Source organism: Pseudophryne corroboree, chromosome 1 (assembly GCF_028390025.1).
Source record: "Pseudophryne corroboree isolate aPseCor3 chromosome 1, aPseCor3.hap2, whole genome shotgun sequence".
NCBI classification, from domain to species: domain Eukaryota; kingdom Metazoa; phylum Chordata; class Amphibia; order Anura; family Myobatrachidae; genus Pseudophryne; species Pseudophryne corroboree.
Window position 1 is genome coordinate 115,102,271 of NC_086444.1, and position 14,587 is coordinate 115,116,857.

Below are 14,587 nucleotides of genomic sequence, written 5' to 3' on the forward strand. Positions count from 1 at the left end.
ATTTAGTATATGTACAGGAAACCCACCTAACCCCACCTGAAACCCTGAAACTGAATATGCTGGGATGGGTGGTGCTCGCCTCGGCCTCCTATAATTCCAAAGCAAGAGGGGTGGCTATACTGGCGAGACGACACTTTTCTGTGGAGGTGTCTGATGTAATTTCGGACCCCCTTGGCAGATATGTCTCTTGCACTTTAAAGATTGAACATCAGCTATTTTATTGCATGAATGTATACGCTCCTAATATTTATGAAAGAAAGTTTTTTGAACACATCATAACCATTCTTACTCCACGTCTACATATGTTTGTTTTGCTAGGAGGTGACTTTAACCTGATCTCAAACATACACCTAGATAGACAACAACCGCGCACTGGCAGAAAAAAAACTGCCCACTCTGGGGGTCCCAGAATTAGCACGACAACTGCTACTACTAGATCTGTGGCGTATATTACACCCCACGGACAGAAATTTTACATGCCTATCTGCTGCCAAGCATACAATGTCACGTATTGACTATATATTAGTTTCCACCAAACTCTTATCAACCACGCTCATAGCTGATATGGAGCCAATACATTTATCAGATCACGCATTGATCTGGATTCAAATCCAACTCTCACGGGATAGGGGCAGTTATATTAACTGGAGATGCCCATCTACATTGGCAACCTCCTCCAAGCTGAAGCAGGCGGTTCTAGATGCATGGGCTACTTATGACACACATAACGCAGACACTAAACAAACACACCCCATCATCTTCTGGCAGGCTTCCAAAGCCACTATAAGGGGTGAGATTATCTCACACTCTTCTACAATTAAAAAGCAACTAACTAAACAATATTTAGAAGCACACGATCTGGTCTCAAGGACGTTCCTCTCATTTGCAGCCAAACCCACCCCACAAAATAGATCCGCTTATCAAAAGGCCAAATTAATTCATGAACAGGTATTCATTAAGATGGAGATGTCCTACTCCTTTTCCAGAGATGCTAAATTCCACAAATTTGGAAATAAGTCGGGCAAGCTCCTATCAAACATGCTCCAGGGTATCCGCCCCCCCTCCATAATCCATCCGCTAAAAACAACTAGTGGTGGGCTTACCACGGATAATGCACAGATAGCGCAAGTATTACTTGACTATTATCAAAAACTATACTCGGCCCCGTACTCTGACACAGTCCAGGAAACTGAGTTTTGGGAAAACCTAGCACTGCCACAGTTAACTACAGATAAAAGCCTAACCCTGATTTCTGAGATATCACAGCAAGAAGTGAGGGACGGTATAGCACATCTTAAAAGGGGAAAAGCGCCAGGCCCAGATGGACTCACGGCGGATTACTACAAATTACTGGCAGATCACATTGTACCAATTTTGACTAAAGTTTATAACACAATTCTCTTCACTAATGCACTTCCCATCTATTTTAACAGAGCACTCTTAAGACTACTGCCGAAACCAGGAAGGGACCTCTCCGATCCAGGTTCCTACCGTCCTATCTCACTCCTCAATTTAGAATATAAAATCATGACCAAGATCTTAGCAGATAGATTGAAACCCCTTTTACCGACCCTAATACACACCGACCAGACGGGCTTTATCCAAGGTAGGAATCCAGTTACCAATATCAGGAAGGTTTTGGCTGCGGTGAGTGATTCCCAGGGTGCCATGTCAAACTCAGGGAGGGCAATCCTGTCTCTTGATGCAGAGAAAGCTTTTGACATGGTACACTGGGATCACCTATTCCGTTCCCTCTCCAAATTTGGCTTCCCAATACAATTTACACACTTCCTCCAAACCTTATATACAGACTCAGCATCAAACATACTATGTAATGGCACTCTATCCGGCCCTTTCCCCATTTTGAGGGGCACTAGACAGGGATGTCCCTTATCCCCCTTACTATTTGCGATTGCATTAGAACCCCTAGCAGTCGCCCTAAGACAATCCCCCCTCTACCAAGGCATATCGATAGGCTCGGCTGATCTTAGACTATCGCTTTTTGCGGACGATATGCTGCTCTTTCTATCACATCCAGAGCATTCAATCCCTATGGCCATCTCGATCATATCCAAATTTAGCTCCTTTTCGGGTTACAAAATAAATATAAACAAATCTGAATTATTAGTTCTAAGGGGCCCGCCACCTAGTTTACCTCAAACGGACGATGTATCATCGATCAAACTAGCCGTCTCCCATATTAAATATTTAGGTATCCAGATCCCCCATAGCCTTGCGGACCTTTATAAGCTGAATTTCCACCCGATCCTATCGTCACTAGAAAAGTATCTTAAACAGTGGCATGATTTACCTCTATCCCTATTAGGTAGAGTGGAAGTTATAAAATCCATCCTTCTCCCAAAACTAACCTATATTATGCAACTTCTACCTATCAAAATAACTAAGGCAGACATTAAGTCCCTCAATAATGCCTGTACGAAGTTTATCTGGCAATCTAAAAAACCGAAGATAGCTCTCAAAAAAATGTGTCTCTCCAAAAAGGATGGCGGGTTAGGTTTCCCTGACCTATCATTGTACACTCAAGCCATACACTTCCGATATGCCATGGATTGGCTACTAGAACGCAGTCAATACACAAACTATGAAGTGGAATGCGCCTTGTTCACTCCATTATCCCCAGGGGCCTTATTACATGTTCCCAAATCGGCCATAGACAAACGGGTTTACAACCAAGTTTTTCTCAGAGATACTCACTCAGCCTGGCATACTATACACACCTCGCTTGGTAGGGACCCCAGTTATTCCCAGTGGCTACCGATGGGGGGCAACCCTATATTTAGCCCGGGCATCAAAAACGCTGCCTTTCAACGTTTTCGACAAAAAGGCCTGAAAGCTATATCCCAGGTGTTTGACCCAGGGGGTCACATTATCCCATTCGTGCGACTACAGGCTACTTACGGTATCACACCTGCGGATTACTATGCTTATGCCCAACTAACACACTATGCTCTCACCCTCCCTACCCCACCTAAACAACATTCACCTTTAGACCCATTGGAGCACATTTTCCTTAAATGTACGTTAAATAAATATAAACCAAGGATCACTTATGAAACTTTATTAAAATTTAATAAGGATCCCACATGGAAACAAATTGTGAGGCCATGGACAACAGATTTTCCCACAGACATACAAGATGACACTATACTTAAACATTATCACTCAGTGCTAAAGACAGTACGATCCTCGGTGCTCCAGGAGGTTCATGTGAAAACCACACACAGGGCATACATTTCTCAGGGGCAACGCAGCCATTATGTGCCGGAAGAAAGTGGTAGCTGCCCAAAGTGCAGGATTTCATCAGCGACGTTCATACACAACTTCTGGACATGTGGTCATGTGAAGAAATTCTGGTATAAGGTACTACACCATCTCAATGCCATTTTCACCATGCAATTGACATTACATCCCCTCCCACTTTTATTTGCCAACTTTGACGTCTGGGATCTCGGTACTCGGAGACGACAACTTATTCCTATTTTGACTATGATAGTCACTGTAGCTAAAAAAATCATCCTAAACTCTTGGATTAAACATAGGTCTCCTTCATTGAGGGAAGTGATTAACTTACTTGAGAAATATATGGCATTTGACAAGTATGACGTACTGTCTGATTATTGTAATGGGTCAGTAGGATTTCACAAGAAATGGGGCTTATATATAGAATCTACCCAAAGAGAAAACCCCAGGATATGGTGAGGTAATGCTAGGGAAACAACTCATTCCAGTTACTGTTTTCCGCTTTTTTCCCACGGTGAGCTGGGATTTACTGATACCCCTAGCCATGCTCAGTTCAGTAATCAATCAAGAAGAGAGGTATTCTGTCTCTTATGGGATAGGCTATACTCACCTATAGGAATGGTTCTTATACGCTACACTTCTCAGGAATATAGGCAGCACCCCTAGTTAATCCCCTCCCCCCCCCTTTTTTCTCTCTCCCCTTCCCCCTTACACCCCCCTTTGTTAAAATTGTTTATATTTACACTCTGTATGTTTCTGAGGTTTATGAATATATTATGAGACTACCCAACTGTGTTGTAGAACAGTACCCAGGCTTAGATGTCAAGCTTCAAACTCACCAATTATAGCGATTCATCTAAAATGTCTTATTCCTTAAGGGACTAAATCTACCCCTAGATGATTCCCTCATCAGCTCCCTGACGAAATATTATCCGGCTTGACTGTGTTTTTGTTTCAAGAGATAACGAATTTATGTTCATGACTCTATCTTTTATAAGTCTATCATGTACAATACTGCGAAACTTTGTTATATGAAAAACTTTGTGAAAACTTAATAAACACATTTGAAAAAAAAAAAAATAAGATTTTACTTACCGATAAATCTATTTCTCGTAGTCCGTAGTGGATGCTGGGGACTCCGTCAGGACCATGGGGATTAGCGGCTCCGCAGGAGACAGGGCACAAAAATAAAGCTTTAGGATCAGGTGGTGTGCACTGGCTCCTCCCCCTATGACCCTCCTCCAAGCCTCAGTTAGGATACTGTGCCCGGACGAGCGTACACAATAAGGAAGGATTTTGAATCCCGGGTAAGACTCATACCAGCCACACCAATCACACCGTACAACTTGTGATCTGAACCCAGTTAACAGTATGACAACGTAGGAGCCTCTGAACAGACGGCTCACAACAATAACAACCCGATTTCTTTGTAACAATAACTATGTACAAGTATTGCAGACAATCCGCACTTGGGATGGGCGCCCAGCATCCACTACGGACTACGAGAAATAGATTTATCGGTAAGTAAAATCTTATTTTCTCTAACGTCCTAGTGGATGCTGGGGACTCCGTCAGGACCATGGGGATTATACCAAAGCTCCCAAACGGGCGGGAGAGTGCGGATGACTCTGCAGCACCGAATGAGAGAACTCCAGGTCCTCTTTAGCCAGGGTATCAAATTTGTAGAATTTTACAAACGTGTTCTCCCCCGACCACGTAGCTGCTCGGCAGAGTTGTAATGCCGAGACCCCTCGGGCAGCCGCCCAGGATGAGCCCACCTTCCTTGTGGAATGGGCCTTGACAGATTTAGGCTGTGGCAGGCCTGCCACAGAATGTGCAAGTTGAATTGTGCTACAAATCCAACGAGCAATCGTCTGCTTAGAAGCAGGAGCACCCAGCTTGTTGGGTGCATACAGTATAAACAGCGAGTCAGATTTTCTGACTCCAGCCGTCCTTGAAATATATATTTTCAATGCCCTGACAACGTCCAGTAACTTGGAATCCTCCAAATCGCTAGTAGCCGCAGGCACCACAATAGGCTGGTTCAGGTGAAACGCTGACACCACCTTAGGCAGAAAATGAGGACGCGTCCGCAGTTCTGCCCTGTCCGAATGGAAAATCAGATATGGGCTTTTATACGATAAAACCGCCAATTCTGACACTCTCCTGGCTGAAGCCAGGGCCAGTAGCATGGTTACTTTCCATGTAAGATATTTCAAATCCGCCGATTTGAGTGGCTCAAACCAATGGGATTTGAGAAAATCCAAAACTACATTAAGGTCCCACGGAGCCACTGGGGGCACAACCGGGGGCTGTATATGTAGTACTCCTTTTACAAAAGTCTGGACTTCAGGAACTGAAGCCAATTCTTTCTGGAAGAAAATCGACAGGGCCGAAATTTGAACCTTAATGGACCCCAACTTGAGGCCCATAGACAATCCTGTTTGCAGGAAATGTAGGAATCGACCCAATTGAAATTCCTCCGTGGGGGCCTTCCTGGCCTCACACCACGCAACATATTTTCTCCAAATGCGGTGATAATGTTGTGCAGTCACCTCCTTCCTGGCTTTTACCAGTGTAGGAATGACCTCTTCCGGAATGCCTTTTTCCCTTAGAATTCGGCGTTCAACCGCCATGCCGTCAAACGCAGCCGCGGTAAGTCTTGTAATAGACACGGTCCCTGCTGAAGCAGGTCCCGTCTTAGAGGTAGAGGCCACGGATCTTCCGTGAGCATCTCCTGAAGTTCCGGGTACCAAGTTCTTCTTGGCCAATCCGGAGCCACGAGTATCGTTCTTACTCCCCTTTGCCGTATAATTCTCTGTACTTTTGGTATGAGAGGCAGAGGAGGAAACACATACACTGACTGGAACACCCACGGCGTTACCAGAGCGTCCACAGCTATTGCCTGAGGGTCTCTTGACCTGGCGCAATACCTGTCCAGTTTTTTGTTGAGGCGAGACGCCATCATGTCCACCTTTGGTTTTTCCCAACGGTTCACAATCATGTGGAAGACTTCTGGATGAAGTCCCCACTCTCCCGGGTGTAGATCGTGTCTGCTGAGGAAGTCTGCTTCCCAGTTGTCCACTCCCGTAATGAACACTGCTGACAGTGCTATCACATGATCTTCCGCCCAGCGAAGAATCCTTGCAGCTTCTGCCATTGCTCTCCTGCTTCTTGTGCCGCCCTGTCTGTTTACGTGGGCGACTGCCGTGATGTTGTCCGACTGGATCAACACCGGCTGACCCTGAAGCAGGGGTTTTGCCAGGCTTAGAGCATTGTAAATCGCTCTTAGCTCCAATATATTTATGTGAAGAGACATCTCCAGGTTTGACCATACTCCCTGGAAGTTTCTTCCCTGTGTGACCGCTCCCCAGCCTCTCAGACTGGCATCCGTGGTCACCAGGACCCAGTCCTGTATGCCGAATCTGCGGCCCTCTAACAGATGAGGTACCACAAATAGTGTGGAATAATACCCCTTTCCCTGTTGTAGGAGGGGTACCTTGACTATCACCTGCTGAGAATACAGCTTGTGAATGGCTTCCAATACCGTCGCCCTGTCTGAGGGAGACGTTGGCAGAGCAGACTTTAGGAACCGGCGAGGGGGAGACTTCTCGAATTCCAACCTGTAACCCTGAGATATTATCTGCAGGATCCAGGGGTCCACCTGTGAGTGAGCCCACTGTGCGCTGAAATTCTTGAGTCGACCCCCCACCGCCCCTGAGTCCGCTTGTAAAGCCCCAACGTCATGCTGAGGGCATTGCAGAAGCCGGGGGGGGCTTCTGCTCCTGGGAAGAAGCTGCTTGGTGCACTCTCTTACCCTTTCCTTTGCCTCGGGGCAAATATGACTGTCCTTTCGCCCGCTTGTTCCTATAGGAACGAAAGGACTGCGGCTGAAAAGACGGTGTCTTTTTCTGTTGGGAGGGGACCTGAGGTAAAAAGGTGGATTTCCCGGCTGTTGCCGTGGCCACCAAATCCGATAGACCGACCCCAAATAATTCCTCCCCCTTATACGGCAATACTTCCATATGCCGTTTGGAATCCGCATCACCTGACCATTGTCGCGTCCATAAACTTCTTCTGGCAGATATGGACATCGCACTTACTCTCGATGCCAGAGTGCAAATATCCCTCTGTGCATCTCGCATATATAGAAATGCATCCTTTAAATGCTCTATAGTCAGTAAAATACTGTCCCTATCCAGGGTATCAATATTTTCAGTCAGGGAATCCGACCAAACCACCCCAGCACTGCACATCCATGCAGAGGCGATGGCTGGTCGCAGTATAACACCAGTATGAGTGTATATACTTTTCAGGGTAGTTTCCAGCCTCCTATCTGCTGGATCCTTGAGGGCGGCCGTTTCAGGAGACGGTAACGCCACTTGTTTTGATAAGCGTGTGAGCGCCTTATCCACCCTAGGGGGTGTTTCCCAGCGCGCCCTAACCTCTGGCGGGAAAGGATATAATGCCAATAACTTCTTTGAAATTAGCAGTTTTCTATCGGGGTTAACCCACGCTTCATCACACACTTCATTCAATTCGTCTGATTCAGGAAAAACTACAGGTAGTTTTTTCAGACCCCACATAATACCCCTTTTTGTGGTACATGCAGTATCAGAGATATGTAAAGCCTCCTTCATTGCCGTGATCATATAACGTGTGGCCCTACTGGAAAATACGTTTGTTTCTTCACCGTCGACACTAGATTCGGTGTCCGTGTCTGGGTCTGTGTCGACCGACTGAGGTAAAGGGCGTTTTACAGCCCCTGACGGTGTCTGAGACGCCTGTACAGGTACTAACTGGTTTTCCGGCCGTCTCATGTCGTCAACTGATTTTTTTAATGTGCTGACATTATCACGTAATTCCATAAATAAAGCCATCCATTCCGGTGTCGACTCCCTAGGGGGTGACATCACCATTACCGGCAATTGCTCCGCCTCCACACCAACATCGTCCTCATACATGTCGACACACACGTACCGACACACAGCAGACACACAGGGAATGCTCTTATCGAAGACAGGACCCCACTAGCCCTTTGGGGAGACAGAGGGAGAGTTTGCCAGCACACACCCAAGCGCTATAAATATATAGGAACAACCCTATAGAAGTGTTGTCTCCCTTATAGCAGCTTAATATATATCAAAAACGCCAAAAAAAGTGCCCCCCCCCCTCTCTTTTTTACCCTGTTTCTGTAGTGCAGTGCAGGGGAGAGTCCTGGGAGCCTTCCTCGCAGCGGAGCTGAGCAGGAAAATGGCGCTGTGTGCTGAGGAGATAGGCCCCGCCCCCTATTTCGGCGGGCTCTTCTCCGGAGTTTGTGAGACCTGGCAGGGGTTAAATACATCCATATAGCCCCAAGGGCTATATGTGATGTATTTTTTAGCCAGAACAAGGTATTCTCATTGCTGCCCATGGCGCCCCCTGCAGCGCCCTGCACCCTCCGTGACCGCTGGTGTGAAGTGTGTGACAACAATGGCGCACAGCTGCAGTGCTGTGCGCTACCTCATGAAGACTGAAAAGTCTTCTGCCGCCGGTTTCTGGACCTCTTCGCTTTTCGGCATCTGTAAGGGGGTCGGCGGCGCGGCTCCGGGACCGGACTCCATGGCTGGGCCTGTGTTCGATCCCTCTGGAGCTAATGGTGTCCAGTAGCCTAAGAAGCCAATCCATCCTGCACGCAGGTGAGTTCACTTCTTCTCCCCTAAGTCCCTCGTTGCAGTGAGCCTGTTGCCAGCAGGACTCACTGAAAATAAAAAACCTAAAAACTTTTTCTAAGCAGCTCTTTAGGAGAGCCACCTAGATTGCACCCTGCTCGGACGGGCACAAAAACCTAACTGAGGCTTGGAGGAGGGTCATAGGGGGAGGAGCCAGTGCACACCACCTGATCCTAAAGCTTTATTTTTGTGCCCTGTCTCCTGCGGAGCCGCTAATCCCCATGGTCCTGACGGAGTCCCCAGCATCCACTAGGACGTTAGAGAAAAAAGATGAAACAAGCGCCTCATAGTGCAGTAACTTCCAATTATTTCTTAATGACATGCACAACAATCATATATATTCCTCGTACCGAATGGTTGGTTTAGTCGAGCATATCAAGATTTTGCAGTCTCTAAATTTTCCAGACCATCCACAATCAATACAAATGACATAGGCTCCTCATGGTGCATTAATTTACCAATTGAACAGGCAGACAGACAACACTTGTATAGATTTTCTGCGTACCAGATCAGGTAATTAATCTAGCATATCATCATCACGGACCTTGTCCTCTCATAGGTTTCCACCATATATGAGATAGGCGAGCTGTTCATTGAAGTCCGGCTGTCAGCGTGCTGGGGCCGCTCTACACTCCAATCTCCCCGCTGTTCAATTGGTAAATTACTGCACCATGAGGAGCCTATGTCATTTGTATTGATTGTAGATGTATGTATATGTATATATATATATATATATATATGTATATATATATATATATATGTGTGTGTGTAGATGTATGTATGTATGTATAAGTATATATATATATATATATATATATATATATGTGTGTGTATATATATATATGTATGTGTATATATATATATATATATATATATACACATACATATATATTTGTAGAGGCAGCACCTTTGTTACCCCTTCCCCTGGCTGTTCCTCACCAGCCCCTGCAACAACCACAGCAGGCAGCAGCTGGAGCCACTGCAAGGCGCCAGGGTCCAGCACTGCGCTGCATTACAATAAAGAAACGCTGCATAACCTACAGCTCCCAGCAGCCCTTACTTCTGTGAGCTCCGGCAGCAAGGGCTGCTGGGAGCTGTAGTTTATGCAGCGTTTTCTTTATTGTAATGCGGTGCGGCGCCGGACCACGTCCCCTTACAGTGGCTTCAGCTGCTGCCTGCCGTAGTTGATGCCGGGGCAGGTGAGGAACTTCCAGGGGAAGGGGGAACAAAGGTGCAAAGTGTATGAAGTGTATATACCTCCTGGCCGCGGGTGGCACCGTCGGTTGGTGCCCCTGCTCGGCTGGCACCCCTGGCGAGTGCCATCCTAGCTAATAGGTAGATACACCTCTGCTGTTAGGGGTCTCTGAGGACTGCAGATGGGAAATACTGTTCTTATCATGCTGCCCAGAATTTTAAAACCTAGGGACTGAGTTTTATCATACACGAGTTTTAAAACTCGTTGCACATGATAAATGGTGTTCCAGCCAATCAGCTGCCAACTGTCATTTTTCAAACACATACAGGAGCTGATTGGCTGGAGCACCATTTATCATACGCAATGAGTTTTAAAACTCGTTGCATATGATAAAACTTGTTGGTAAATCAGTTCCCTACTGTCCAATTTCGGGAACCTAACAAGTCAGAGTGATACCAATTATTTAACTGACTAGTTTTAATTTAAAACATTTCAGACTTCTAAGGCAGGGCTGTAACTAGGAGTGTGCGAGTGGAGCTGTCCCACAGAGACATTACATAGTAGCGGCTGCGTAAAAAGTTACCATCACAACTGTTTCTTATTCTGAAGCATACCCATGATGTGATGTGAGTAAGAGAGCCCAAGTGGGCCTTAGGGTCTTCATCCCCATTCCCCCCCCCCCCCCCCCCTCTCTTCCTTTTTATATTGCCTTACTTGTATTAAAATAATTTGGTGTTATGGTTTACTTATTATATTTTATCCTTTGTGTTGGTGTACAGTTGCATCGTAAAGCCAAGCTTGGCAAAGCTGTACAACTTATGTCTTTGCCTGAGACATTTGAGGACACAGAGGCCGGAACGGTTTGCCAAGCAGCTGGATGGGGTCTGACCGAAGATGGTGATAATTCCGACAATCTAATGGAAGTTAATGTCACACTTATAGAGAGAGGAAAATGTCAACGATCGTGGAAAAATAAGGTTAATATAACCGAAAACATGATGTGCACCAGTGTTGGGCCTAAAGGACAGGACACTTGTGAAGTAAGTGTGACTTCAGTTTATCTGGTCAAAGCAGCTTCTATATACAGTTAAGAGATATCAAAGTACTGTACAACTAGTGAAGGTGGAAGAGTTTTCTCCAGTGCTGGATGTAAATTAAATGCATGCACCTAGGAAATAGGAAGACAGAGGGTGTGGTGGTGAAGTCTCATTGTGGGTCATTGTGGGTCACCAAGAGGTTTGTAGAATCAATTAATCAATCTTTATTTATATAGCACATCTTAACATGAAAAGCATGCATTACAATAGTCCAGTTTTCGGAATACAAAAGCATGATCTAGTTTCTCGCAGTCCAAAGCAGAAATAAAACCCTGCAGTTTAGCAATATTACTGAGATAATAAAATACTTATTTACTAACTGTATTTCCACCACTGCTCCGACCACCCAAAATTGCTAATTAGATGCCTGCTGAGATGCCCATGGGGATCTGCCTATACTGCCTATGCCTAAGGCAAACTCTGTGCTGGGTCTTGGTACTTAGGATCTGCTAGGACCCGGTTGGTTAGTGATATATGATTGAAGAGGTGAGTGAATGAAGGTGTTATGTTACGTTTAGAAGAAACTGAGATAGTTAGTTACAGATAAATTATTAGAACTTAACAATTGGACATAGCACTTTGATACACAAAATATATCAGTAAATAGACTACCAACATTTAAAGTAATATTGTAACTTTGACCCCTAGGACATAACACCATCATCAATTAAAAAGCAAATGTTTCCAAAAATTATGACAACAACAGCTCCATCCACTCACCTCTTCAATTATCAGTGATTGATATAGCAACATATTTTTTGTTGTTCTAAGTATATATTGTGAGAATAAATTATAACACATGGCTTTTCAGTTAGATATTTGGTGTGACTAAGTTGTATGACCTCTCAGCAGAGTGACTGGCAGACCACAAATGTACTAAGTGGACAGAGGATATAGGGGGTGGGCGGGAGGGCGGTGACTGAGCATTGCAGGGGTGGCGCAGGGAAAACGGGAGGGCGGGTCGGCTGCATTTTTGGGGCGGCTGCGTGACGTAACACCCAGCTGCTCCAATGGGAAAAATGGCAGCTGACCTATTTATTAATTATATAAGAACCCTGTTTCTGGTGGAAATGGGTGGGGGGTGGGGGGGTTTGCCGATGATAGAGCTTTTCCCCATACTGTTTAAGGAAGGCTATCGCCGTGCTTCACTAGCAGTAGCAACCACTACAGTAGCTATAAGATTTATCGGATTTCTATGGAGAAAGCTTGCAGCAGTTTGAAACAGAGTGAATACATGAATTTGTGTTGTTTACACCAAATTCTGACTCTACCATCTGCATGTCACAGCAGGATTGAGGTTGATTAATTGTTGTTTTTCTAGTATTTAACCTGCCCCCACTGTAGCCTCAGTTTCCTTTTCTTAGCTGACTGGAGTGGAACCTGGTGTGGTCTTCCGCTGACTCCTCAGTGGTGTCTGGCGGAAGTGACAGTCACATGACCTCTGGGACCCGGAAGCTACGCTTGAGCTGCTGCTGCTGCCGGGACCATTTAGGTGACCGCTGGGCCACCAGAGATGTCAGGTTGACACTCTATCATGTGGACATGTCATCCATGGTCAATGTCAACTGTTAGGTTCCTGGTGCTCAGAACAAGGGAGATGTTATGAAGCGAGTCCAGAGCACCAGGACGTAATGCTGGTAAAGGGGAATGGAAAGGGAATAGCCCCTGGCGCCCTATCTCCGTTGTCTTGCCCGTGCTGTCAGTACACTCTTGCGAGACTATGGTTGCTTGAGCCCATGGCAGCCGCGTTTGAAGGGCGGATTACGTCTGCCCAACTTCGATGCCCCCTCAGGTCTTAATGAGAGACAAAGAGTGAACCGAGACAGGGTGATAACAAGGGGCCCTCTGACTAAACAACAAGGCCAGGGGCTACTAACAAACCTAAAACCAAAGTATGTGCGGCTTGCCGCCAAAGGAAAAGAACAACAAAGGAAATGCTGACCACACGCCGACACAATACTTTTGTGTACCGGCGGTGACAGCATAAGCAGAACCCTCTGCAAAACACCAGTGACAGAATTAATAAGGGAATACAGCGGCCTAGGCCGACGGACGCGGCAGTGCCGCTACTCACGGAACCGGTACGAATACTGGCAAACGGACAGGAACTCCCAATGCTGCTGACACAGACTCTCAGAACTGGAGGACAGGCAGAATCCCAAACGACAGACCGGTGGACACCAAGAAGCCAGAAACTTGACCAGGCACAGGCAAAGGTACTGGACCTCAGGACAGGAACGCCTCACGGCAGGACACGGGATCAGACATAGGAATCGACACAGGGACTGACAGGAATCGACACAGGAAGCTCAGGAACTAGCAGGAACCAAGCTCAGAACTCAAGCAGACTGGAAACACAGAAATATCACCAGCATCTGTGAACTGCACTGAGCCAGCATATAACAGAGAGGCCTAATTAATAATTTCATGCAGCTGCCCTGTTGCATGACTCCAAACTGACAAGATGCAATTAGCAGCCAGGTGAGGCTGGACACATGGGAACAAGCTGCAATTACACAGACTCACCAGCGGCAGCAACCAAGAGTATTCTAAAACAGAGCAACGGGAAATCCTGGCCTGCAAGACAACTTATAAACATAAAATACATAACTGACATGCAAAACAGGAATGAGCCACAGCCCTGGCTCATAACAGTACCCCCCCCCCCTTGAGGAGGGGTCAAAGGACCCCAGAATACAGACTATCCAAAACAAGGGATACAAAAAAAAACCTGACACACTGGTCTAACAGACACGAAAACAGAAACAAGCTGCAACCACAGCTTGTAACAGTGCCCTCCCCCTGACGGTGGCCACTGGACACAAGATAAGGAAAAAAAAAATTTTATTTATTTTTTTATTTTATTTTTATCAAGGCAAGAGTAAAAAATTATTTATTTTTCTTCTTCTTCTTTTTACAAAGCTCTTTAGGTCTGACCGAGGTAATTCCCCAAACATTGTCTGAACTGATGGTACCACCCAGCAAGGCTGCGTTCAAATCAGAGACAGGTTTCTTATCCTTGGGAGCTGAACTTTCTGGCAAATTACTATTATTAGAGGAAGAAGAAGTAGTCAGAAAAGCACATCCTGCAGTCAAAACAATGGGCTGGGACTCTTGTGCCGAGTTTACAGTATTTGGTGGACTCTCAGCAGACAAGATGGGTGACTTAGAGGAACCTGAACCAATTTCTTTGGAACCATATCTTTTAATAATTGCATCACTGAATGCTGGGGGATCCTGAAGAATGGGATCTTCAGCTTTCATTAGGCTGGTCGCCCACTCAAAAGGCTCTCCTCTAAACGAATAAATCAGATAAAGCACAA

At 45.9% G+C, this 14,587-nt stretch overlaps 1 protein-coding gene across 1 annotated transcript in view; it reads left to right on the forward strand.

The window, feature by feature from the left end:
• LOC135056645 (granzyme A-like) overlaps positions 1-14,587 on the forward strand; it is a 78,693-nt gene that overhangs the window by 60,042 nt on the left and 4,064 nt on the right. The window contains exon 4 of the mRNA XM_063962085.1: positions 10,947-11,207. Coding sequence (XP_063818155.1) covers positions 10,947-11,207 — 261 coding nt within the window. The remainder of the gene's footprint in view (positions 1-10,946; positions 11,208-14,587) is intronic.